The sequence below is a fragment of the Phoca vitulina genome, unplaced genomic scaffold, assembly GCF_004348235.1.
Source record: "Phoca vitulina isolate PV1807 unplaced genomic scaffold, GSC_HSeal_1.0 scaffold5, whole genome shotgun sequence".
NCBI classification, from domain to species: domain Eukaryota; kingdom Metazoa; phylum Chordata; class Mammalia; order Carnivora; family Phocidae; genus Phoca; species Phoca vitulina.
The window spans coordinates 71,421,143-71,447,598 of NW_022589708.1; the positions used below are offsets into that span (position 1 = coordinate 71,421,143).

Consider the following 26,456-nt stretch of genomic DNA (forward strand, 5'->3'; position numbering starts at 1 on the left):
CCTTTCTACTGGTAAAAAGAAACTATGATTAAAACTCAGATCAATTTCAATGAGAACAGAGGCATCGAGTATGTAACTATGTGTATGGGATCTTAATAAGCTTAATTTATAGGTTGTCATTGCTATGAGAAAAAGAATGGGGTGAAGAGATGCAGCTGGCCCTTTTTAATGGTAGTAAGAAATATTGCTGGGGGCAAGATAACAACCTTGAGCAAGCTATATACAGTAAGACATAAAATATGGACCTGTCTTTTTCAGTTCAAATGGATGTAAGACCTGAGAATGTGCCATCAAAAATCAAACACCAATGGAGCCAAACTCAAAGTTTACTCAGAGGTGATAATCCAATATAAGTCATTCATAAACCACATGTCCTAAGACATCCCTCCTATTTGCAATGCTGGCAAAGGTGGCTTAATTATTTTTCAATTTTAAAATAAAATGATCTATAATGGGAAAGTCAGAACTGACTTTGATGATTATAAACAACAACCTTTGGAAAAATGTCTATTAATGTCTTCTGCCCATTTTTTTTTTAATTGGAGCATTCATTTTTGGGGTGTTTAGTTTTATAAGGTCTTCATATCTTTGCATACTAATGTCATTTGCAAATATCTTCTCCCATTCCATAGGTTGCCTTTTAGTTTTATTAATTGTTTCCTTCACTGTGCAGAAGTTTTTATCTTGATGAAGTCCCAATAGTTTATTTTTGCTTTTGTTTCCCTTGCCTCTGGAGACATATCTAGTAAGAAGCTGCTATGGCCGATGTCAAAGAGATTACTGCCTATGTTTTCCTCTAGGATTTTAATGGTTTTATGTCTCACATTTAGGTCTTTAATCAATTTTGAATTAATTTTTGTGTATGGTGTAAGAAGTGGTCCAGTTTCATTCTCCTGCATGTTGCTGTCCAGTTTTCCCCACACCATCTGTTGAAGATACTGTCATTTTGCCATTGGATAGTCTTTCTTGCTTTGTCAAAGATTAATTGACCACATAACTGTGTGTTCATTTCTGGGTTTATTATGGGTTTTCTATTCTGTTCCATTGATCTATGTGTCTCTTTTTGTGCCATTCCCACACTGTTTTGATCACTACAGCTTTGTAATAACTTGAAGTCTGGAATGCCTCCAGCTTTGCTTTTCTTTTTCAAGGTTGCCTTGGCTATTCGAGGTCTTTTGTGGTTCCATACAAATTTTAGGACTGTTTGTTCTGGCTCTGTGAAAAATGTTGTATATTTTTTAAAATTTAAATTCAATTAGCCAACATACAGTACATCATTAGTTTTTGATGTAGTGTTCAATGATTCATTAGTAGCTGTTGGTATTTTGATAAGAATTTCATTAAATGTGTAGATTGCTTTGGGCAGTATAGACATTTTAACAATCTTTGTTCCTCTGATTGATGAGCATGGAATGTCTTTCCATTTGTTTGTGTCTTCTTTAATTTCTTTCATCAGTGTTTTATAGTTTTCAGAGTACAGGTCTTTTACCTCTTTGGTTAGGTTTATTCCTACGTTATCTTATGGTTTTTGGTGCAATTGTAAATGAAACTGATTCCTTAATTTCTCTTTCTCTGCCTCATTATTGTTGTATAGAAATGTAAGATTTCTGTACATTGGTTTTGTATCCTGTGACTTTACTGAATTCGTTTATCAGTTCTAGCAAAGTTTTATGGAAGTGTTGAATCGCTGAATTGTACACCTGAAACTGATATTACACTGTATGTTAACTAACTGGAATTTAAATAAACTCTTAAAAAGTAAGCAACAACCTCAGTTTTTAGCTGTTTTGATAACTAAGAAGCCAAAATAAAATACGAATTAAATTCAAGCTCTCTGCATGTAGACAGAGGCAGACTTTAGATCCTAGAGAACAAAGATTATTCTCAGTAATCTCTTTGCCTGAGTAGATTACCAAGGAAGGCAACTAGATACCATTTTGTTGGACTCCTATCTGTAGACATGCTGCATTTTACCAAATGGTCCTTCATCTTACCCAAAAAATTAATCAAGTAAACTGTAAATATAATGAGAAGTGAACAAAGCCAACCTTCCTGATCTTAATTTTTCCACTCGTGATATTAGCAAATTCACAGTAGCCTGTCACAGTGCTAAACTGAAGGTCAACTAAGGGAAATACACTGGGATTGAGAGTAGACCTGGAATAAGTTATAACCTCCCCATCCTGGCCGTCTGCCCAACCAGTGTGTTAATTTCACATAGGCTGGTGGAGTTGCAGGACAACCCATTTGGGCTTTGGGTGCTCAGAGACACAGGGATGCAATTTCATAGGAGAGTATGACCAAGTTCTGTGCCCCGGTAAATGCATGCTCAGAGTGAAGCACTGATAACATCATATAGATGTGACATATATGTGCTATGTATCGAGGTGTGACAGGTGAAGAGAGTTCCAGTCTTAATATTAATAGGTGTAAATATCACTAACAGGATTTTAAAATGCTGACTGCACCGATAGGACCTCAGTTCCCTAGACTGTGGAATGTACCATATTAGTCTCAGTAAATGGCATCATCAGCCACAGGGCTAAGCAATCTTAAGCCAAGCTCTCCCTAAACACCTCTCCTAAGCAGCCCCAAGGCCAATTTTGCACCCAGTCCTACTGACTGCTACCACCCAAGTATCTCCTCATGTTATCTGCTTCTCCTGGCTCCACTGTCATCCAGGATGCTGTCACCTCTTGGATCCTCACTCTAACAGCGCCCCCCACTGACCTCCCTGAATTCACTCTGTCCCCTCCATCCTCTGCTCACCCTCTGCAAGAGTAATCTTCATGGGCACACAAAGCTGATTGTTACACATCCCCTCCAAAGCCCAACCTGCTCTCTACTGTTCTTAGGATGGTACATCATGCATGTGACATCCCCACCATGTTCCTCTCTCCAGAGCCTCGTGGTCTCTTCTCTATCCATTTTTCATGCTTATGGTCCCACCAGCCTTCTCCCATCACAGGGGCTTTGTGCTGACACTCCTGCTGCTTAGGATATTCATCCTTTTTCCTCCTCACCTATGAAAAGGATCCTTCAGTTCTCAGTTCAATCGTTACTTCCTTAGAAGTAATTTCCTGCCTCTCTCTCCTAGGAGAGGTCACCTCTGCTCTTGTGTGCGCTCACTATACCACGTGCCACTCCACTGTCCCACCCATTACAGTTCTGATCTTACACATATCTGTAAGTTCAATGAATTTACTTATAACCTGTTACCCCCTCCCTGCCAGCTCCATCCCAGTGCCTATCATCCTGCCTAGCACACAGCAGGCTCTCAATAAATACCGGTGGAATGGAGAAATGAAAACGTCAAGATTCTGGGGCTTGAAATCTTCAAATCCTTGGAGTGGAAGGTCTACCAAGACACAAGTGGCAAGACTTAATAGCAAAAGGAGCTGGCCCAGAGCCCCTTCCCTTGGTATATGGAGGGAACAGTCCTGTCAGGGACAGTGAGACTGATTTGCATATAGCTCTAAGCTCTGCCACGTATGCAGGAAAAAACTGCCATGCCTTTTCCATTTCTAAGACCTTTATTTAGAATGCAGGCTTACTGGAGTTACTCTCTTCTTAGGGGAGTAATTGGGTAGCTGGACTCAGTTGCTCAAGGATATGTTTATATGTACATACATCTGAAATGAATATAACACTCTATGTTAATTATATTTGAATAAAAAACTGTAGAAAAAATTCAACTCCTCATTAAAATTTGCTGACAAATATAAAGTGACAAAAACCCTCTCCTTGACCAAACTTTAGTCCAGCTCTTCTGAGCCCTCTTTATGACTAGGCTTCCGTGGGCCCTCTCTTCAGCCTGCCTAGCACCCTTTGGCCAGCAAGAATCATGCTTTATTAGTTTCCCAAGAATACCCCCTACCCTGATATCTTATCACCTTCCATATCTGATCAAATTTCTCATCACACCCTTGATACCTGTTGGCCTTAGACTGCCTTCAGCCAAGAATCCTGTCAAGTTCATTTAGCAAGAATCCTCCTGCCCTTGATGTCTTCTCTTAGTAGTTTCCCATCCCCTGCCCCCTCACTCTGCTCCTGGACTATAAATTCCCAGCTACCTTTGTTGTATTTGGAATCAGTCCAGTCTCTTTCCCCTCTAGTGATAGTCATGACATCTATCACGATAGTCCTGAATAAAATTGTCCTTACTGTTTTAACAAGTAGCAGAGCAAGTGTTTTTTGTTTTTGTTTTTTTTCACAAAAGGAAAGCTTTACCTGGTGAGGGTCCTACACCTTGGTGTGTCCTTTCATTTGTTCATTCTACCCATTTGTTTATTCAAAGCATTCTAAGTAGGTAATTCTTTCATCCTTCTCACAATTAGTGAGGGCCCCGTGCAATAACAGGCTTCTTTATAAAATGAGCTGTATGTAGTGAAGTGGGGTACCCTGTCTGAGACCACGTCTACCTTTCCCAGTGTGGAAAAGTGCTGGGAAGGATCTGATACAAAAGCTAAAATAATTATGACTCTCTGAACTGGTGGGAAACCAGTTCTTCTATTCTGGCAAACCAGGAAGTGTCTCACTTTGGTTCATGCCTAGATGAGATGGCGTTGTGAGTGTTGGTGATTCTCTCACTGATTGCTCTGGCACACAGCGACTCTATCCTATAGTTCATTTGTCTCCAAGCTGGTGTGAACGGACAGACCAGTAAAGGGAGGACTCCAGCAATGGCCGGCAATAGGCACCCTGCACTAAAGACTTCAGTACTGGGGGATACTGGGACCCACTGCCAAGTGTGGATGTGATGGGGCAGGGAGCTAAAGGAATTCTCTATCCTCCCTTTTCTGGAGGGTAGAGGAAGACAAGTAAGAAAAGTTCTGTAGAAGGAAGCAACTGAAACCCTCTTGGTTATCCCTGACATCTCTACCTCCTACCCACTCTCTGCCTGGGAACTTGGGTAATAAGATCAGGGCAACTCAGTCATCTGTGAGTGTGGCACGTCCAGCACCCAGGGCCGCCCCACCATCAATGCTCAGAGGACGGGAACAGGCCCAAAGAGTTAGTCTAGGGGCCAGAGAGACATTCAACCAGAAATGATCTTCTGGTTGGACCATAAAGGAACATGTGTTGGGAAAGCATTCTGATAGAATGACCTTGTGTTTCTTGAAAATGTTGACTCATTTTCAGCCTGCCTTATGGTGCTAAGAATTTATCTCATCCTGATAAACTGTAGTCTGCAAGCCAGTGTTGGTCTTGTTCCCTCCTGGACACTGCAGCCCCAACAGCATGTCTGGCACACCTTTGACACAGAAGAAAAAAGTAAGCAATGGATGAATCTAACTGGAGTTGGGATTAAAATCTGGTCCCAACACAGTTGTTACAAACTGATACAGCGGTCCCCGCCCCCTAATTGTATTTTAAAAACTACAGCTAGATGTTTTTAGGCCCTTAGCACTACTTGAGCAGGAGTCGGAATCTGTTTTCAGCTGGAAATAAGTACGGTTAGAGGGCTTCAATGAAGACAGGCTGGTCACAGGAGCAGGGCTAGGAGCGTTGCTGGCTGGGTCCAAGCCTGGGGCTGCCATGTTTGACTGACTGGCAGACTGAGCAGAGGAGACTGTCTTGAGGCACCGGCTGTGTGCGGTACGTGTCCCTGGAGTGATGTCAGCAGCCGTGGCTGGACAGGCCTCCTGTACCCAAGCTGTCGTCAGGACTGAGATAAGAGAAAAGCCATAGAGAACACGATGCTCGGCGATCACAAATAGCAGAGGCCTTAATTTTAATGCTGCAGCTTTCAAGGAACCCAGGCTATTAATGGACACGGGAATGCAGAATACAGTTTGGGCTTAGCTCCTCTCATCGACTGTTTGGATTCCCTCGCTATGGACTGGAACGGTCCCCAGAGTGTGAATGCACATGCAAAGTTCTGCGTCCCAAGCAGAACTTGGGTTACAAAAATATGGTACTTTTATTGAGTGCGGACATAAGTCATGGTTACATCAGAAAGTTCAGATAATATCAGGAGTCTGATGAACACAGGATTTCCACTGGGCTTGGATAAGTAAATGGAACTCGTCATTACTTTGATTTGTTATCAAAAAAAGTCTCTTCCAGTAGAAGAGATGATTATTCTTTTGGCTGTCATATTTCCCTTGCTGTTTACCTCTCACAAAATATACTCATGCAAAGAGATGTTTTATAAATACACACAGATTATTTTTTCTCCTTTGGGAATTTTGCTGTGGTGCACTAAAAGAGTATGCCTTAGCTTAGAAGCATTTTTCAAAAAAATGCAACCCATACTTGAGGTTTAATTATATACAATATAGGTCAACTTATTTTAAATGGGCCCCAAAGTGGCTGTCCCTGAACTACTTTGTATGTTTCGCACAAGTAAGTTTTCCTTTTACTGAGACAGACAAGAGTGGACAGTTAGAAATTAAAGACCAACGCTTCCCCTCTGCACGTGGCCTGTAGAATATTTTCCAGGACAGTGTTAAGTTGAGGGACCTGGAAGTGCTATTCTGCTGGGTGCTGTGTCTCCTCTTCCGGCAGATTGGGAAGCAAGCCATTCTTCAGCACAGACCATGCCCACGGCTGCCCCCCACCAACTCTGTTCCCAAATACACACCTTCTGAAGGGCTCGAAACCCACAGGGGCCCCGCCACTTCTGACCCCTGAAAGAGGGGACAAAGACAGCAGGGCCGATGGGGCAGGAGTGCAAAGCTGAGAGCCCCAGAATGAGAAATCTTCTTTATACTGACGTACTTTTTATTCAAATCAGAAGACATTTTTCCATGTGTCTGAAAATTTGAGAAGGGCCACTTATGCGGTCTTTCCTTAGAAACATGTTTCTGCCTTGGTTCTGCAGCGCTGTGCATTTCCTCCCATGCAGGGTCTCTGGGTGTGATCACAGAGTCACCCCCAGTGGGCCCCCACGCGCCATAGCTGGGACTGCGTGGAAATGGACATCATCTCCGTTAGGCCCTCATGCCTATTTTAAAGTATCATTTTTGCTAACTGCCTAAAGCCTTGCACGAGGAACAAAGATATATATAAATGTATACACACACTTAATTTTCATGTCATTTGAACTTGAGTTTGCTATTTGCAGTGAGTGATCTGTCCTTTCCTGAGACCAGAAGCCAATGAAATAGAAAGCCAATTCTAAGAATACACGTCTCATCTTCAAATACATCTCTGTGTTAAGTGGCTGGACTCTGTGATCCAAAAGCATCTAATGCACACACTGCACTCTGGCCAGCCCGTCACCTTCCCGCTTGCCACCTCAGCGCTGTGTCCATTCTCTCATCTCTTGCTCACGTGGCTGTGTCACTGTCTTTTCTGCCACCTGGCCTTCAGCCTGCCAGGTGCCTCCCTTTTTCCAGGAAGCAGCCCCACTCATTTCCAGCATACACTGGCACTTGATAACTCATCACACACTGATTTACGCTTTCTCATTGTCATGTGCTCATGTAATGTCACAAATGAGGCCGGTTCTCTAAGGGAAGACTCTGTGTCTTACACGAAAGAAGCAGCTGTGTGGACCCAGACTCTGAAGGCCCACAGCACGCACCCTGTCACTTCCTCACAAGGTAAATGTCAGACAAGGTGTCCCAGCCAAGGGTTTTTGTTTTGTTTTTTTTTTTAAAGATTTTATTTATTTATTTGAGAGAGAGAGAATGAGAGAGAAAGAGAGAGCACATGAGAGGGGGGAGGGTCAGAAGGAGAAGCAGACTCCCCGCTGAACAGGGAGCCCAATGTGGGACTCGATCCCAGGACCCCAGGATCATGACCTGAGCTGAAGGCAGTTGCTTAACCAACTGAGCCACCCAGGTGTCCCCCCAGCCAAGGGTTTTAAAAGGGCTGGTTCTATTTAGCCTACTTGACATCTTCACCTGATGTTTCGGAAGCACCTCAAACTCTCCCTGTCTGACAGTCCAATTCGTGAACCTCTGCGGAGACCACTTGTCTCTTCATTTCTACCTCAGTGAGGGGTACCCCCATTCACCTGGCTCTCCAGCCAGACATCTAGACCTCACCCCTGGCAGCTATCTCTTCTTTACCCCATTCCTTTTCTTTTTGGGGGGGGGAGGGAGAGGCAGAGGGAGAGGGAGAGAGAGGATCTTAAGCAGACATCACACCCAGCACAGAGCCTGACATAGGGCTCGATCTCACGACCCTGAGATCATGACCTGAACCAAGATGAAGAGCTGGATGCTTAACCAACCAAGCCACCCAGGCGCCCCTACCCCATTCCAACTCATCACCACTCCCTACTCAACTTCCCTCCTAAACATCTCTCCAGCCATCCATAGACTTTTGTCACCACGCCCACCATGTTGGTCCCAGCCACCACCAGCCACTCACATTTGGACTACTTCCATAGCCTCCTGTTTGGTCTCCCTGCACATCTGTTCTCGAAATGTGAGTCTTCTCAGATCACTATGCGGAGACTTCCTTTTACTCTTAGATAAGGACCAGGATCTCCATCACTGGTTAGGCTCTGGATGGTGTGTCCTGTCCACCACCTTCCCAGCCTCGGGCTCTACTGGCCTCCCCTGGCCTCCTTCCACTCTGTAGACCACCATGTCCCCTCCCCTCTGGGGTGATTTTTACATGCAGCCACACTCCCCTCCCATCCCACCCCAATGCTGGCAATATTGTTCTCTGACCTCCTCCTGCAATCTCAGAGCTCACATCCCTGACCTCCCAGACTAGGTCAAAGACGCCAGTACTGCTTTTTATATTAATTTCTGTGGCAACTTGATCCATCCTTCTACCAGAATCTGAGCTCTATGCGCACACAGACCATGTCTGCTTCATGCCGTATTGTATTCCTGGCACAAAGCACAGTTCCAGTCGGTCCAGAGCAGGCACTTGATGATTATTGTTTGAGTAAACAGTCATTGTCATGAAGTAGTAGCGTATTCAAGCCATGTTTACATATACTGTCTCAATTCACCCTCATAAGAGTCTCATTTTACAGATGAGGAAACAGAGAGAGGTTCTGTGAATCTCCCAGGTCACAGTGCTGATAAGGATCGGGGTTGAGTCAGGCTTTCTGATCCCCAATTCTGTGCTTTCTCTGCTGTGTTCTCTCACTTTTATCGTATAAGTATCATTCTAAATGTAAACTACTAGGAGGCAGCAGAAGGCAGCGATGAATACAGGCTTTACTGTGAGAGTCAACTTGCTCCAGATCTCATCCTGTTAGGACTTACTTATGTGATTTCAGGCAAAGCAATTCATCTCTTACTAATGACAGTGCCCACCACAGGGTTGTGGAAAGAATTAAACAGGACTAGGTGCAGGGAGCCCGCACCCAAGTGCTTGGCACATGGTAAGCACACATAAATGTTAGCTAAAGAGAACGATGGGGAAACAGTACAATTGTCCCTCTTAGTTCCAGTGCCTGTAAGTAATTCCTATATTCTGGCAAGTTATTTTCCATCCTTAACTATGCTGTATGCTATAAACTCTGTAGCTTCTGATTACATAATATCAAACCCCTTTGTTTCATTGCACTAGAAATTTTAGCCATTCTTCTTTGCTGGCCACAGTTGCTAACTTTCTCCTCGCTCAGTCTAGTCTACTTTATGTGCTCCAGATTTTTTTCCTGGCACAGAGCTTCCACTCTGTTCCTCAAATCCAGCGACCACCTGCATCTGGGCAGAAGCCCATCAATCCGCCCCGTTAGGACCCTCGCTTCAGCAGCAGCAGAAAGGATTCTAGCCAGCTGCAAATTCTAATTTGTGTTCTTCCACCTCTTTCTTCCCTCACTATGTTCAATTTTCCTAAAGCCAAGGCAGATTTTTCTTGAAGGGAATGCGAAAGCAGACAGTCACAGCTATCCCCAGCATGGGATTGATTCTGTAGCAGCCTAAACTGACCCCTGTTTTTTCTTTGCTGATAAAGGCAGAGCGCCCCATACAACCATCTTAGATGCATACTTTCTAGCAGAACAATTTAAACTATTACAAGGAGAGGTTTATGACACGGCCAACACAGTACACCCCACTGGTTTTGCCAACTCTAATTCACAGAGAAATGAGGATGGTGGGGGAATCCCCCTTCCTCTTGGGAACTCCGCTCTTTCAACTCTGTTGTTTTTGAAGTTAAATCAAATGTTAATATATGTCACTTCAAATTACAATACAGCTCCCTGGAGAGCCAGTGAGGATGAGGTCTGAGACTGTTCTCTAGTGTCAACTGAGATTTACAGCTGCCCCATGGCAGGACCAGCTGGCCACGCTGATCTCAGCATTACTGTGTCCTTCTCACATCCTCTACCTCCCCTGCCATGGCACAGGGGTCCCATGAGAACGAGCCACTGGTTATCCTTGAGTTTCTTCTTGCTGTGAGAGTGGGGTGAAACAGAAGGGAAGAGCACAGGTTGAGGGCCAGATGCCTTCAAACCCTGGCTCTGCTGTGCAGCCTTGGCTAACTTAGCCTCTCTGAGCTCTGGTTTTGCTGTTGTTATAGCTCTGGGACCTCATCTGGAGGCTAGAACCTATTACTGCCAGGGCAAAACCCACTGACACTATTCTTTCCTGGTTTTCAGTTAGAACAGTTTTTTAAAGTTCTGTTATAGATATGAACTTCAAGAATTCAAAAGTATTGAAAAAAATTCTTACTCTCTGCCCTTAATCTCCACCCTTGAGCCTCCATTTTTCCTCAGTATTGGGAAACATAATCTAGTTGCTTTTAGGTGAAAGCAAATCCCATCATTTCTCAATTTAGGTTTATAGAACTCAGCCACTTTCTAGTTTAAAAACCTCCTCCCAGGGGCGCCTGGGTGACTCAGTCGGTTGGGTGTCTGCCTTCGGCTCTGATCATGATCCCAGGGTCCTGGGATTGAGCCCTGTGTCAGGCTCCCTGCTCAGCAGGGAGTCTGCTTCTGCCCCTCCCTCTGCCCCTCTCCCCACCTCCCTGCCTGTGCTCTCTCAAATAAATAAAATAAAATATATTAAAAAAATAAATAAAAATAAAAACCCCCTCCTGGGTTTTTTCTCCTCTCTGCTCCACCCTGGGTTGATCCCAGGGGACTCATGTCACTGATCACGGTAGGAGCAGGGACTTGCTGGCTTCTGGTTCTCCTTCTATCTCCTTTATGGACTGGCACTCTTTGAGCTATGACTCTTCTGGAAGGATCCTGGGAGTGTGACCTTTCACATCACACTGCTGCTGGGTTAAACTATACCTAAAGGGCTGTGGTCCCTGGCTTTGTCCTCACAGAATCCTAGAAGGACTGCGCCCTCTGGTTGTAGGATTCACGCGGGTCCCCTTCTCCATCTTCTATTGGAGGTGTTCTCTATCCACTGAAGCTTGCAGGAGACTTGTTCTGCCCTTACCACTCTCCAGCAACCTCTGCTCCTTCACTGTGGCTGGAGAGAAGTCAGGGAGGTTTGTTACTACCAGGAGTCCAAGTGGGACGAGCAAGGTAAAGGTCTCCGCCACTCTGGGATCCCCCAAATTATGGTGGGTGTTCCACTGAGTTTAAGTCCCTCCTCTAGGACTCAGCCCTGAGGCAGGAGCAAACAGACTAAGGCTGAATCTTGAGATTCTTCTGGAACCTTCTTTCCCCTTTCTAGCTTGGTTAATTGCCCTCTAATTGAGGGAGAATGGGAGGTCAGACATTAATTTCTGCCCCTTTGAAATCTTTTTGGTTTCTCAGGCTTTTCAGGGTGAAGCTGAGAATAGGAGTGCTCGTTAAGCTCTGTGGCATGCTATGGGGAAGGTGCCTGTGTGCCCAGATGCCCAAATCAGGGGCAATAAATGCTTTGAATATTAGTCACCACAAATGAACACTTCACACACTGTCTTACTACAGATGCAACCTATTTCCATAGAGAAGTGAAAATTCACTCCACTGAACACCAAATACATTTGCTTTTTCTGTAAGTTTCAAATGAGTAAGACCCAAAGGACAATAAGAAAATGATCACATGAATTGTCATTTTTCTTTTTTAAAAAAATTATTTAAAAACTAAACACACAGTAACACTGATGGTGTTGTGTGTGCGTGTGTGACTTTTTTTGTGTATGGTTCTATACATTTAAAAATATTTCTAGATTTATGTAACTACCACTGAAATCAGGACATAGAAGGTTCATCAGTCAAAAAAAATCCTCTTTGCACCCCACCCCTCAACTGACTCTTGGCAACTACTGATCTACCTTCTATCATGATAGCTTTATCGTTTGGAAAATGTCATATATGTGGAATCAAAGAGCATGTAATTTTTCGAGACTAGCTTAGTTCACTCAGCAAAATGCCTCTGAGAATCACCCAAGTTGTCCCATGTGTTAATAACTTATTCCTTTTAAATATTTGTGGAGTCTATGGGAATATCCCCTCTTTCATGCCTAATGCTGTTAAGTTTCTTTCTTTGTTAGCCTTATGATAGGTTTATCAACTTTACTGACTGTCTCAAAGAACCAGTTTTTGGTTTCATTGATTCTCTATTATTTTTGTTCTCAATTTCAATGATTTCTCTTCCTACCTTTATTATTTCCCTTCATTTGCTTGCTTTGAAGTATTTTTGCGCTATAATTGTGCTATATGCTATGAGTATATTCTTTTTCATTCAGTGTCTTGAGGTGGAAGCTTAGATTATTGAGTTGAGACCTTTCTTCTTTTCTGAGAATTTAATGCTATAAAGATCCTTCTAAGCACCATGTTAGCCATGTTCCACAAATTTCTGAATGTTGTATTTTTATTTTCCTTCAGTTTAAAATATTATCTAATTTCCCTACATAAAAGACTGCTTTTTGACCCATGGGTTATTTAGAAGTATGTTATTTAATTTCTAAATGTTTTAAGATTTTCCTCTTATCTTTCTCTTACTGATTTGGGTGTAATTTCATTAAAGTCAGACAACACACCTAGTATCATTACAATTATTTTTAATTAGTTCATTTTATGACCCAGAATATGGTCTATCTTGGCAAATGTTCCATTTTTGTCCACTTGAAAAGAATGTGTATTCTGCTACTGTTGAGTGGAGTCTTTCATAAACAACAGTAAGATCCTGTTGGTTGATGGTGTTATTCAGTTCTTCCATATCCTAGTTAATTTTCAGTCTACTGCTTCTGTTTATCACTGAGAGAGGTATGTTAAAATCTCCAAGCACAATTTTGGATTTCTCTTTTTCCTCTTTCAGTTTGCTCCATTTTTGCTTGATGTATTCCAAAGGTCTATTGTTAGGTGCACACACATTTAGGATTGTATGTCTTCTTGGTGAGTTGACCTTTTTATCATTATGTAATAGCCCTTTCATCCCTGGTAATTTTCTCTGCTCTGTCGTCTACTTGATATCAGTGTCTGATATCAATACAGCCACTCCAGTGTCCTTTTGATCTATGGTTCCATGTTACATCCTTTTACTTTTAACCTAATATATATATATGTGAGTTTCTTATTGACAGCATATAACTGGGTCATGTTTCCATACATACTTTGACAATCTTGATCTTTTAGTTGGTGTGTTTAGACCCAAGGTCTGCAAGCTTACTATAAAAAGCCAGATAATAAATATTTTAGACCTTGTGGCCTATACAGTCTGCTGCCCTACTCAACGCTACTACTGAAGTGAGACAGCACACATAGGGAGAATGGAAAGGAATGAGTGTGGCCGCGTTCCAAGAAAACCTTATGTACAAAAACAGATTTGGCCAATGGGCCATAGTTTGCTGAAATCATTACATTAAATTTAGTATAATTATTGGTATGTTTAAATTCAGAGCTATCATTTTATTGTTTCTGTTTTTTCCTTCTGGTTTTGTTCTCCTTTTTCTATCACCCTGCCTTCTTTAGGGTTATTTGAACATTTTTTCATACTCTATTTTAATTTATTTATAGCATTTTTGGCCGTGTCTCTTTGCATAAGTTTTTAGTTGTCGATTTGGGAACTACAATACACAAATTTAACTTCTCACAGACTAATTAAAATCAATATTTTACTACCATGAGTGGAATGAAGAAACCTTACTGCCACATAGATCCCTCTGCCCAGTCTCCTCTGTGTAGTAATCTGGTGAAACACATCTACATATGCCAAGAACCCCATTAGATGATAATTTTGGTTTCCAGCTTTTACTCTATTTTCTTTTTTAAATAATTTTTAAAATATTTTATTTATTCATTTGAGGGAGAGAGAGAGAGAGAGAGAGAGAGAGAGAGCACGAGCAGAGGGGAGAGGCAGAGGGAGAAGCAGACTCCCTGCTGAGCAGGGAGCCTGATGTGGTGCTTGATCCTGGGACCCCGAGATCATGACCTGAGCCAAAGGCAGATGCTTAACCAACTGAGCCAGCCAGGTGCCCCATTTTTACTGTATTTTAAAGAACTCAATAGGAAAAGTATAATCTATTATATACCCAGCTATTTGTTATTTCTGTTGCTCCTCATTCCTATTGTTCTAATTCCTTCTGGAACTTGGATGGGTGTCATTTCCCATCTGTCTGGAGAACTTCTTTAAACAGTTCTTTTAGATTGGGTCTGCAGACAAAGGATTCTTTTAGTTTTCCTTCATCTGAGACTTTGTTTCACCTTATTTCTAAAGGATAGTCTCCCTGGTTATAGAATTCTAGATTGATGTTTGTTTCTATTCCTTTACCTATAATCTGGGTCTTTATATGTATATTGGGTTTCTTGTGAGTGGGTGAGCCTTGTGAGTGGGTGAGCCTCAGTGGGCCAGTGGCCACCCCACACTCCTGCTGGCTATGGGCAAGGTCCTCAGAAGTGGGGGGAAGGGGTCAGGTGCTTTCACACCAGCCTCAGCGCCACCTGACATTCCTGGTCACCTGCTGGAAGGGACTTCCATACTGCCCAGCAGTCCCCTGTGTCTTGGTCCCCCTGAAAGTTCTTCTGCCCCATTACCTCCCACCACCACCCCAACTCTGCACTTCTTGGCCCACCCACCTCAACACACCTACAGGGGGCCCGCTCACCACTGGAAAAGCAAAAACAGCAAGTGGCACATCCCATCTTAGCCCCCTGCCATTAAATCCACAAACGAAAAAAATAAAACAAAAGAATAAATTAGGTTTCTTGTGGACAACATTTAATTAAGTTTTAAAACATAATTTTTTACTATATTTTTTTTGAGAGAGGGCAAGAGTGTGAGCGGGGTGGGGAGGGGCAGAGGGAGAAAGAGAATCTGAAGCAGACTCCACACCCAGCATGGAACCCAATGGGGGGCTCAATCTCACGACCGTGAGATTATGACCTGAGCCAAAATCAAGAGCTGGACTCTTTTTTGGCAGGGGGGCCCATGGATTTTTTTTTTTATTATTATGTTAAGAGCTGGACTCTTAACCAACTGAGCCACCCAGGTGCCCCACTCTCTCTGTCTTTTAATTGGTATGTTTAGACCACTCATATTTAATGTGATTATTGACAGACTTGGATTAACATCTACCATCTTTTCTATTCACTTTTCTAGTAAATTTTCTATTAATTGCATTTGTTCTTTCTTCCCCCCCCTTTTCTTTGGCCTCCTTTATGCTTATAACATAAATATATCATTCTGTCTCTGTGTTTCTTTTAAACTGAAACAAGCAGCAGCTGGGTGGCTCAGTCAGTTAAGCATCTGACTCTTGATTTCAGCTCAGGTCATGATCTCAGGGTCCTGAGATTGAGCCCTATGTTGGGCTCTGTGCTCAGCATGGAGCCTGCTTGAGATTCTCTCTCTCCCTCTGCCCCTCCCCCTGTTCTCCCTCCCTCAAAAAAAAAATCAATAAATTTCAACTGAAACAAAAATTAGGGACATACTTTGGGCAGTTATATCATTCCTATCTATTGTGTTAGCACAGACGGTACTTACAATAAGTTTTTGTTTCCAAGACAACACTGTAATGTAATAAAGTCTCAATACTTTTGAATTTTAAATGTTTATCTTTCTGTTCCTGGTAGAGCAGAAGTGATGGGCTTTCCCTCTCTCCAGGGACTGAATTACAGATACAGACTGTTTGACTCTTGGGTTTATGTAATGTGTAATTGCTTTTATGAATTATCTCATAGGAAAACTGCTTGCAGTGTACAACATAAATCTTTTTTTTTTCTCTCTGTCTTAGTAATTTGATTGTCAGGAATAAAATGAAAAATAAAAGTGGTTGTGTGTTTTTAATTTCAAACCCAGTTTCAATTAAGTTTGTGGAATAGGCAGGTCTGTAGTTCACAGGTTAGTGAGCGGGAGGAGGGCAGCAATTGCTCTCTGTAAGATTCCCTGGAATTTAAGGCGGTGTTTGGCACGTGCTCGTCTCTTTAGGCACAGACTTTCACTTCCAGACAATGCCCTGTAGATGTCACCATTGCCACTTCTCACAGGGTGAAGTGCCCGGCTTCAAGGTAGAAGGAAGAAAGCCCAAATGGCTAAACCATCTGAGTGTCGAGAAACCAGGACAATCTGGTTGTCCTTACCTGTTTACAGATACTCCTCTGAAACTTCCAAACTACTTCTGTATCACTTTCATCCACTGTCTGGTACCTGGTATTATAAATCACTCCCCCTTGCAGAAATTCCTCCCTCTGTGAGGTGGGATTCTCCTGTTTTCACCACCTCTTTTCTTTCTTTTCCTCTGGCCCCCACAGGAGCGCTGTCTTCTTTGTCCCTCTGTATACACTCTCTTGTCACTCTCATCCCTTTCTATGTCACTTCTATATAAATGGCTCCCAAGTTTTCTAGAGCTTCCTTTTCATCTCTTGATATCTAAACACATGTTTACCTCTCTAAGAAGACCCCAGCATCAGAAAGCAGAAAGCATCTTGAAAATCAACCAAGTGGGGGGTGGGAGAGGGTATACCAGGCATGGAGGGATGCTGCAGGCAACATAATCAGCATGGGCAGAATGGCAGTAATCCACAAATTGAGTTAATTTAGGAGAAGCAGAAATTCCGAGCCATAGGTAATTATATAAATAAAAACAGAAGCTCCTCCCACCTGAAATTCCTGAGAGAGTGAGAGAGACCTAGGATGCTCCTGAAATGAGGAGTGGGATTCTAGACAAGTTCTTCTGCATCTCAAAGGGACATGTGGTATTTGAGTTAAAAGTATATTTTGGGGAAAAAATTCCCATCCCTACAGGTCCACTGGAGCTGGGTCTTAAGAGTTCCCTGATACAAAGAGTATGCAGTTCCAAAGATACTTAAAAGAGAACCCATGACCCCTTTAAACATTTCTGGGCTATAAACACACATACCTCTTAAATTCTTAACACTTCACATTTCACAGTGTTGTGATTTTTGCTTGGGTATTGTCGGGGCTGGGGTGGGGAGGGTGTATCACTCATCCTCTAGAGAGTCTTGTCCTAGTTAGAGCCTCAACGAGCTCCCCAGTTGGCTCATCACCTTGGTCCTCGGTCCTCTATCTACCCTCTTCTTCCCACCAAGACCCCTCATCTTCCTCCTGTTATTTCTCACCTCTTGCCTGGATTATTAGTAATATTAGCAGAGCCTCCTAATTATTTCCTCTGCTTGGAATTTTCTTTCTGCCATCCATCCCATATGCTGCTACCATAATGATCTTCCTAAAATTCAGCTTCAAACACTTTAGTACTCTGTCCAAAACTCTCAGTGCCCCAAAGAGAGTCCCTTCTCTTCACTTTGCTATTCAAGTCCCCAAACCGTTCTGCCTCATTCCTGGCTGTCGTCAGTCCCACACTCCAAACTTTAGGCAAAAGACTCTCCCCACTCCACAGAACTGTTCTTTCCCAGGGCTATACCACCCGCAGCATGGGATCCCTCCAGCTCTGCCTGCTGAAATATTATTGCTGTTGGAGGCCACTTCACAAGCATCTGTCCTCTCTGAGGGACCGCCGTGACCCTGGCTGGAGGAATAGCTCCTTCCTGCAGCTCCCTTCACAGTAAGACATCCCTCACATCATGATTTGAGCAAGTATATCTCCTCAGGAATTAGAAGTCAGGGTCTGAAACGTAGTTTTTAAATGTTCCGTTTAACAAATAGGTGTTGCATTAAACAGAACAGCCAGGGTGGACAGTGAAGTGTCCTTGGAATCAGGCATAATTCAGACTGCACATGTGTTGAGGAGGAGGCGGGGTGAGAGCCATGGAGGGAGGCTCTCAGCATTAACTCTCTCCAGGCAACAGGTGCCTCACACCAGTCCATGCTCCCCACTCTTGCCCCAGATGGAAAGGGACAGAACAATCCACCATGGCACCTGCCCCTTTCAGGAAGCAGATGCCAAAAGGAGGCAAGGAGAGGGCTCAGCCTGATTAGGCAGCTTTCTCTCGCCATCTCTCTGTGCTGGCTGGCACTGTCCCCGAGACACTGCAGAAGACAGTGATATCCTTAGTCATTCCCTCATGCTTTAAATGTTCCACAGAAGCTTCTTATTAAAAATGATTTAACATATTTTCTAGACTGTGATCGTCACACAGCAGGTACACTTTAAGTGGGCCACGCAATGCCTAAGCGTACTCCATCACCCCAGGAAGGGCTGAACATGTTCTGGTATTTAAACTACGGCATTGCCTCACAGAGTTAGAGGAGCTAAAGGAAATCAGACTCCAGAGCATGAAAGCCACTTCACTCGAATCTTGTCCCCAAAGTTGGACCTTTAGTTACTCCATTTTGTTGAAAAATTGAGGTCTAGGTGGAGTACCTGGGTGGCTCAGTCCGTTATGTGTCTGCCTCTTGATTTTGGCTCAGGTCATGATCTCAGGGTCCTGAGGTCAAGCCCCACATCGGGCTCCATGTTCAGCGGGGAGTCTGCTTGAGATTCTCTCCCTCCCTCTGTCCCTCCCCCTGCTCACACTTTCTTTCTCTTTCTGTCTCTCAAATAAATAAATAAATAAATCTTAAAAAAAAATAACTGAAGTTTAGAAAAGTTAAGACTCCTCTCTCACAGGAAAGAGGTTTTGGAGCTGAGGCAACTATATCTCCCATCTCCCCAGCATTTCTTCTTTAGAGTTATCATTCATTAGACTTGCTTTTACTTGGAGGGGAGTTTACAGCAATTCACTTCTTTTAAAGTAAATTTCCAGTGACACTGAAGCAGAGACTGTGGTATTTGTCAGAGGGCGTGGGTCTAGATAGGCTGAGTGGCATGGCCTTGTGACGTGCCATTTCCACTCTGCTTGGCTGCCTCCCTGGCCTGTAGGAAAACGACACTAAATTCTACAGCTCAGCATATTTTAAAGGCATGCATTTCTATGGAACACTTTTAACCAACTGCCAACCAGGGACTGGGGAAAGCCTGAAGGCTTCCTTTCAAAAGCAGCAAACGAAACTCATCTTTCTTCTCCCTCGGCATCCATCTGTATTCAAAAGAGGTATCATTTAATTTACAAAAGGAAACTATTTATGACAAAGTGTAAGAGAGATGAACTGAATGGGGGCAATTTCTACCTTAGTCAAATATCTATTATTTTCTTATTATGAAAGTTATATCATTATCAGTGAAGTTAGCTCTCATCAGTGACCAGTACTGGGGATCTTCCATACAAGTTGAGAAGACTCTGCAATTTTAAGTTTTATTTCCTACCCACCATGATGCTTTCCATTATCGACACCCTACACCAGGGGTTCTTATTACTTCAAAGAGCTGCTTAGTATAGTTGGGGGGATTTCTGCCCTTTGATATTGGGAATATTTTGATATTTTGGGGGTTATGCTAAGAATTTCCTTAAGCTAGAGTTGTGAAAGTAAAAGCAAACACTCACTGTTGTCCTAGCAAAGTACCGTGGCCACATTTACTTTTGTGACATATAGCATTCTTCCAGAACAGCAATCACTGAACGGTCCATTTACTACTTCACTAACATTTCCCACTAAGTTATATGCTGATGAATCATCAGAAGTGCTTGCCTTCTCTCTAAGCCTTAAGTTATTCAAGGTAAAATTAAGGGAAGAGAAGATAATCATAGGGCATTGTCTGTAAGGGAGAGGGACACAAAACACTATATTTAAATGGTCATTTTTTAGGATTTAGGGAGCAACAAAGAGCTTACTGTTTTCAATTTTGATTCAGCTCTGAGAGCTCCACTCAATGGAAAAGTCTCTGCAATACAAAATCCTTTGGTTGGAGGTATAATGGCATCTCGAATGCTTTTGATACTCTAGGGCAGACATTTATCCTGATAAATCCCTGGGTTTTAAAATCTGAATGTAACAAATGGCTAAAGCCAGCAAGCATTTATTTTACAAAGGGATTCTACACCTGTCTTTTCTCTCCTCCCCTTTAGCACACACCCTACTCTGACCAAACAACAACGCTAAGTGCTCTGGAGCATGAAGGTGAATCTGGGTGGTCTTGACTATGAGGAGTTTTCGATCTGTTACAGAGCAATCATTGCATTTTAGAAATGATTCCTGAGTGCCTAGGTCTCTATTCATAAATCATTACCATACCGAGAGCTTAAAGAGAGGCAGGAGGACACCACTTGGCAGACAATAGACTTTGAGTGTCCCCTTCCCACACATGCATATGCTCTTCCTTCATCTTCACTCATCTAGAATCCCACCCGTGTCCATTGTGGCTCTTCCAGGACCCCTTCTTAGACCATCCACAGTGGTCTTCCCATTCACAATAACTGGGCTTGCACCTGCACACATAACCTTTTTTATGGCAACAGGTTAAATATTGCCTTAGACAGTTTTCTGGTATCCTGTGCAGGTGCTGACTTTTTGATAACTGTTTCACTTTCTGCTTTTTCCAATTATGTTTTTTTCTCCTTAATTACATTAAAAGCACCTTGATGATTAGAGAGGCAGAGGAAGAGATAGCACATAAGCTTGTGGAAAAACATGGGTGTTGAATATGGAACAACCTGTTTTTGTATCATGGCTCCCCTCCCTTTCTAATTATGCGGTCTTTAGAAGGGGTACATAATCTCCCTAGGCTCAGTTTCCTCACCTGTCATATGAGAATGATATCTAGGCCAGGTAGGGTTGTTGTGAGGGTTACAATAATATAAATATTATAAATAAATATATATTATATATAATTATATATTATAGTCTGTGTATCTTTTTTAAAAGATTTTATTTATTTATTTGACACACAGAGAGAGCACAAGCACGGGGAGCGGCAGGCAGAGGGAGAGGGAGAAGCAGCTCACCAAGCAGGGAGCCCGATGCGGGACTCGATCCCAGGACCCTGGGATCATGACCTGAGCCGAAGGCAGACACTTAATGACTGAGCCACCCAGGCGCCCCTATATCCTATGTATCTTATGTATACCATATTATATATTATTATATATACAATATATACTATTATATATACATATATATACATATAAAATATATCTAAAGTGTATAGGACACTGGAGATGGTCAATAAGCAGGAGTGACACTGTTTTTAAGGAGTTCTGCCTTCTACTTTTTTGAATCCTCCATAGAAACTTTCATAGGGTAGAGGCAGCATTGATAAAAATCTGCTAACGAAAGTGAGTTGAAAAGTTGAAGTTGAAATATATAAACTATATTTAAAAATATAAACCCTTAACTGACAACAGAAACACAGATGAAGTGAATATAGCAAAATGTTAGTAAGTATTAAATATAGATGATTGGTGTTTGGATATTGTGCTTTCTACCTTCTTTATTTAAAATTATTGTGTGACATAAGGTCAAATAGTAAAAGCAATATACATATATACAGGGGAAAAAGGCTGATGCATTATTAGTTTTTATTAAGCTTATATAGTACACACGTTTGACATTAGTTTTCAAGTCTTTTATGCCTAAACTATTTAATAATAAATAAAAAAACCAATTAAAACCCATCATCTACTATCACATTTATAAAGCCAAAGATAAAAATGATGCAAATCCATATAAAAATATTGAATAAATATAATAATTCTTACTAAAAATAAGATGAAAATAAATACAGCCTCAGATATAACTTGTATAAAACGTGATGGTACACGGCAAGGCACACCACTTAATACAGGACCATCGTCTGGATTGTTTCCTGGGTTGGCCACCAGGGGCTGCTAAAGAGTAGCATTCCCGGGAACCACGCAGCAAGAAAAAGATAAAAATCATTCAACTTGACCCTAAGAAGTGCAGAGTCCGAGAGTCAGGCTCCTTACTACATCACCCAGAGGTCTTGCACCACAGATTTCAGCCTATCTGTTTGGCCTGTGGTGAGGACCAGCCTTGCTGCAGGGACAGAGCAGCCTGGAACCAACGCAAGCGTGAGGCTGATGTTAGCACCTCAATGTGGCATCCTGGAGTCCCTGGACACTGGGCTCAGGCTGTCACAGCTGACAATTTTCACAGCTGCTCTGCCAGGAGCGTAAAGCATGGGGCCAGAATGGAAGATTCTTATCTAGGCTTCTAATTCCTTTTTTCTACTGACTTCCCATACACTGAGACTTACTTCCAATACATCCTTAACGGTATCAGCACATTCTGGAAAAAAAGTATATAGCAGCAGCTGAATAGCTAGACTAGAAAATTATTTCTATCCTAAAGTACATCCCAGGCCAAACTCTCTATGTACATTTATAGCGAAATAAGAGTGGTTTGTACTATGTTTTAGCTTTGTATGTCTCGTCTGTGTCTTATTCATCTGAGAGTAAAATATTTGAGGGCAGGGCTTTGTCAGATTTCCTCGTACTCAAAAAGCAGGTTTTACTCAATAATTGTTTGACATAACTTCACTCATTAATTTACGACATTCTCACAATAACGTTGTGAAGCATTATTAACCCTATTTGAAATTAAGGAAACAGAGACTCAAGGATGACTGGTCAGAGGGGACTCGGCTAGCGGAGCCAGAGCAAGGGCAAGGATATTATTCCTTTCGGTGATGTGATAAGGCTCAGAGAGGGGCAGCAGCTTGCTCAAGGTCTCATACGGAGATGGAGGCAAAAACGGGGCTCACTCCTTGCTGGTCCCGTGCCATGCTTTGCAGACAGATCTGCTACAGTATAGAAACAATACAGGAGGGCGCCAGGGTGGCTCAGTTGGTTAAGCGACTGCCTTCGGCTCAGGTCATGATCCTGGAGTCCCTGGATCGAGTCCCGCATCGGCCTCCCTGCTCGGCAGGGAGTCTGCTTCTCCCTCTGACCCTCCCCCCTCTCATGTGCTTGCTCTCTCTCATTCTCTCTCTCTCTCAAATAAATAAAAAATCTTTAAAAAAAAAAAAAAAAAAAAGAAACAATACAGGAGTAGACTTCCAAGGCACATGGTTGAGTCTCCTAACCAGAAAAGAAAAGAGATACTGCCTTTTCATGATGGCTAGGGGGGTCACGCTCTTCAGAGCTGGAATGATCTGCTCTGGATACTCCCACACGGAATAATGCACTGGCTTCCCACGAGAGTGACACCGAGCATCTCAGGATCACGAGACCTTGGAACAGAGGGCTCCCCCATCGGAAGTTTCCTGGTCGCTGTGCCTCTATTTTTCTAGGTGTTCCCGCCCTGCCTCCCACCTCCTGGTCTAATCTGGTGTGACTGGGCAAACTCTCAAATCAACCATCTTAACCACGTGGGACACATGGCAGCCTCTGTGTAAGCCACTTATGTTCAACTACAGACTTTTTTTTTTTTAACATGCCCATTTTTAGTTCCGGGGTTTATCTGGAGAAAGAGTTGAGATCGGAGAGACAGAAAAGCACACATTGTGTGGGAGGTGAAATGCCATGGTCGTTTGGGAGGCCTGTCTGGAGCTGCTTGCTGGTTGTGATTTACTGAAAAGAACATGAAATTCATGTCTGCCATTCGTCTTGCTGAATGTCATGCCGAGTGCAACTCGAGGAGTAGGGAGGTCTGAAGGTGATGCCTACAAATCACCTGCTAGACCTTTTTGGTCTCTGATTTAAGAGCCATGTGTATACTGCAGAGAAATAAAACTCTTGGTCTGTGGGCCAACAAGAAATATTCCGGGGGCACAGAACCACATAACTATGGGGAACCAACCCTTAATTTTTGCCCAGGAACTCCCTTCTCTGCCATAATGCCATAAATGGGGTCCAAAAGTTCCAACTTGGGAACACAGCACATATTACCAATATGTTATATCAATGTCTGTTGATATGCCTAGCCATAGAAACTTTCACCAAGGATTGGTTACGTGATGAGCACCGGGTGATGTATGGAATAGTTGAATCCCTGTAGTGTACAGCCAAAACTAATGTAACACTCTGTGTTAACTACAGTGGCATTAAAATTTAAACAAAGGATTTGTTAAGACACTGGATGATGCATGGGAAGAGTAATCCCAGAAGGGCAGAGTAACAACATCAATGTTATCATTGAACTTCAATGTACAACCCTGTTCTCCTCTCTTTATTAAAGACTTGACAGTCAGTAGAAAATACACATCAAGCTAAAGAATAAAAAACATGCCTCTCTCTAATAAGAAAACTGCTCAACATATACCACAGCAACTCAGGCCTTGTTGACCCCTTAAAAATGTGTTTGTAATTTTACTTCTTACAGGGGTGGGTGTAGAGTGACTTGAGCTGTCCAAGGTTCATACCCATGGTACTAGACCAGAAAGGAAGGTATACAATTCAAAGTGGTCATTCATTGGGAACACTGTGGTTGGGAAAGAGGCTAATACTATGGATAAAACTGAAGTCCGTTCTTGTCTTTCACTACACCAACAAACTGGTAACTGGGTCTTTCTGCTGAAAGCTTTAAGCGAAACAGAAAACAACAACAAAGAAAGGCAGCTCAGACTTCTGTACTGGGGGTGGGGGGGGGGGGAGGGTTGCTGTAGGATGTCATAAAAAGCCAGAGTCCTCCATGCTTTAATGTTCAGGTGATAAACAAAACCAGGGACGTGGTGCTACTTAACATTCTTCTGCTTTTCTTCTTTAAAGTAGCCAGACACTTAGCTAGTTCATTTTCTTATTTGGAGAGCATTTACAAAGTATTTTTATTTCCTCCCATTTATAGTTACCAGAAGGTCCATATATGAAACTCAAAATGCCTTATGGGTTTTTAACATGCTGATTCATAATGTTTAAACCTCGAAGGTAAATGTTCATCTTCTCCCCCAAACATGCCTTGGCTGTTTCTTGCTGGAACACAAATGCATTCCATCAGACACCAGGCTCCCGTTAACCCCTTCTCCACTGTCGAGAGGTGGGAAAGCTTAGCTACATCATGGCTAATAACAGACTCAGTGTGTGGATGGCTCCAGAGGCCTCTGGATAACTAATTTGCTGAGAAGAAACCAACTTTCTGCATTTTCAGAGAAACCAAAGGAGCAGAGAGGATGCCGTCCACCCCATACTGCTCTGTGAACACTGTGAGCGTGACCCCAACTCCTCGGCCATGTTGCCCCCAGACCTGGCACGTTCCATTTCCCATCAACAGCCAAAGCGGAACAGCACTGTGGCCCTGCCTCCCTTTTATCTGAAACGTGCAGAAATTTTAGAATTTGGCCATTTCATCCCTAAAATGCAAACAATCTCATGTTCTATTCTCTTCAAAGATCTCACCTTCAAAACGTTCATTTATATCTTCTTTCATTTTTTACATAACGCTCCCTTTTGAAATCAAGGTTACTAAATCATTCTTCCCAGACTAATTTCTCTCACACATAACGTATAAACTTGGCTCCCAGGACATTAGATGTTGCTGCTGGAGATTTGTATGACCTTCTGAAAATCAAATCAGTCTCTAACTCTAAACCCAAACTAAGACCCCCGCTCCCGACACACACACAACTATCACCATCACCACCCTCTTTTCCAGCAAAAAGCCCCTCGACATTCACCAAACGTGGCCTCACCTTTCTGGAGAAGTACTGAGTGGACACGGCGAGCGCCTGGAAGCCGCACATGGCCCTCCGCAGCTCCCCCTGCACGAGGCCCAGCTGCCTGGCCTGCTGCTGGCACCTTTCCTTCAGCCGCTGTACCAGCTGCCGCTCGGCCTCGCGGCCCTGCAGCTCCGGCTTGGGGGAAAACCCATTTCGGGGCACTGCAGTCCTCTGTTTGGGGTATCCTGTAGAGAAAAAACAGTTGCCCGTGAAAAACCAGTCATCCCAAACGTGACAACAGCTCTTGGGTATAGAAGGATTTCATTCAGAGCAAGTGGCCGAGAAGGTACTGCTCATGGTTGGTCATTTTAGGTACTGATGAGAAAAACACAGACAGGCACTTAAAATGTTTGCTCTGTTTATATGATTCTCAGTGCAGAGTTTCATGCTTAGGATAAGAATAAGAGACAAAATCGTCAGCTTCCTTCCAGCTCCCTGCATTTCTTCTAAGTCTGCTTAGAGAGATTGATGCAGGTGTTTTTGTTTTTTGTTTTTTTCCTTCAAGGGGATTGCTCTGTGAAAATGTCTAATGGGAAATAAATCAATCGATCCAGGTTGAAGTTAGAGTTAGAACCTAGCAACCTTTGAATTGGGCATCCGGGAGAAATGCCTACATGTCCCTTCACTCCCTTACTAGGGTTGCTCTACAGACCCTCTCTTTGATGTCAGGATCAAGTCATATCTCTCACAACCTCTGCTCCAGGGATTCTGGCTTTGAGTTCCTAAGGCATCGATGTCCTCCAAAATATTCC

General features: G+C 42.9%; 1 protein-coding gene across 8 annotated transcripts in view; it reads right to left on the bottom strand.

The window, feature by feature from the left end:
• MTUS2 (microtubule associated scaffold protein 2) overlaps positions 1–26,456 on the bottom strand; it is a 590,108-nt gene that overhangs the window by 110,319 nt on the left and 453,333 nt on the right. For all 8 annotated transcript variants that reach the window (XM_032403269.1, XM_032403268.1, XM_032403271.1 and 5 more), the window contains one exon: positions 25,678–25,889. In XM_032403269.1, the coding sequence (XP_032259160.1) occupies positions 25,678–25,889 (212 nt within the window). The remainder of the gene's footprint in view (positions 1–25,677; positions 25,890–26,456) is intronic.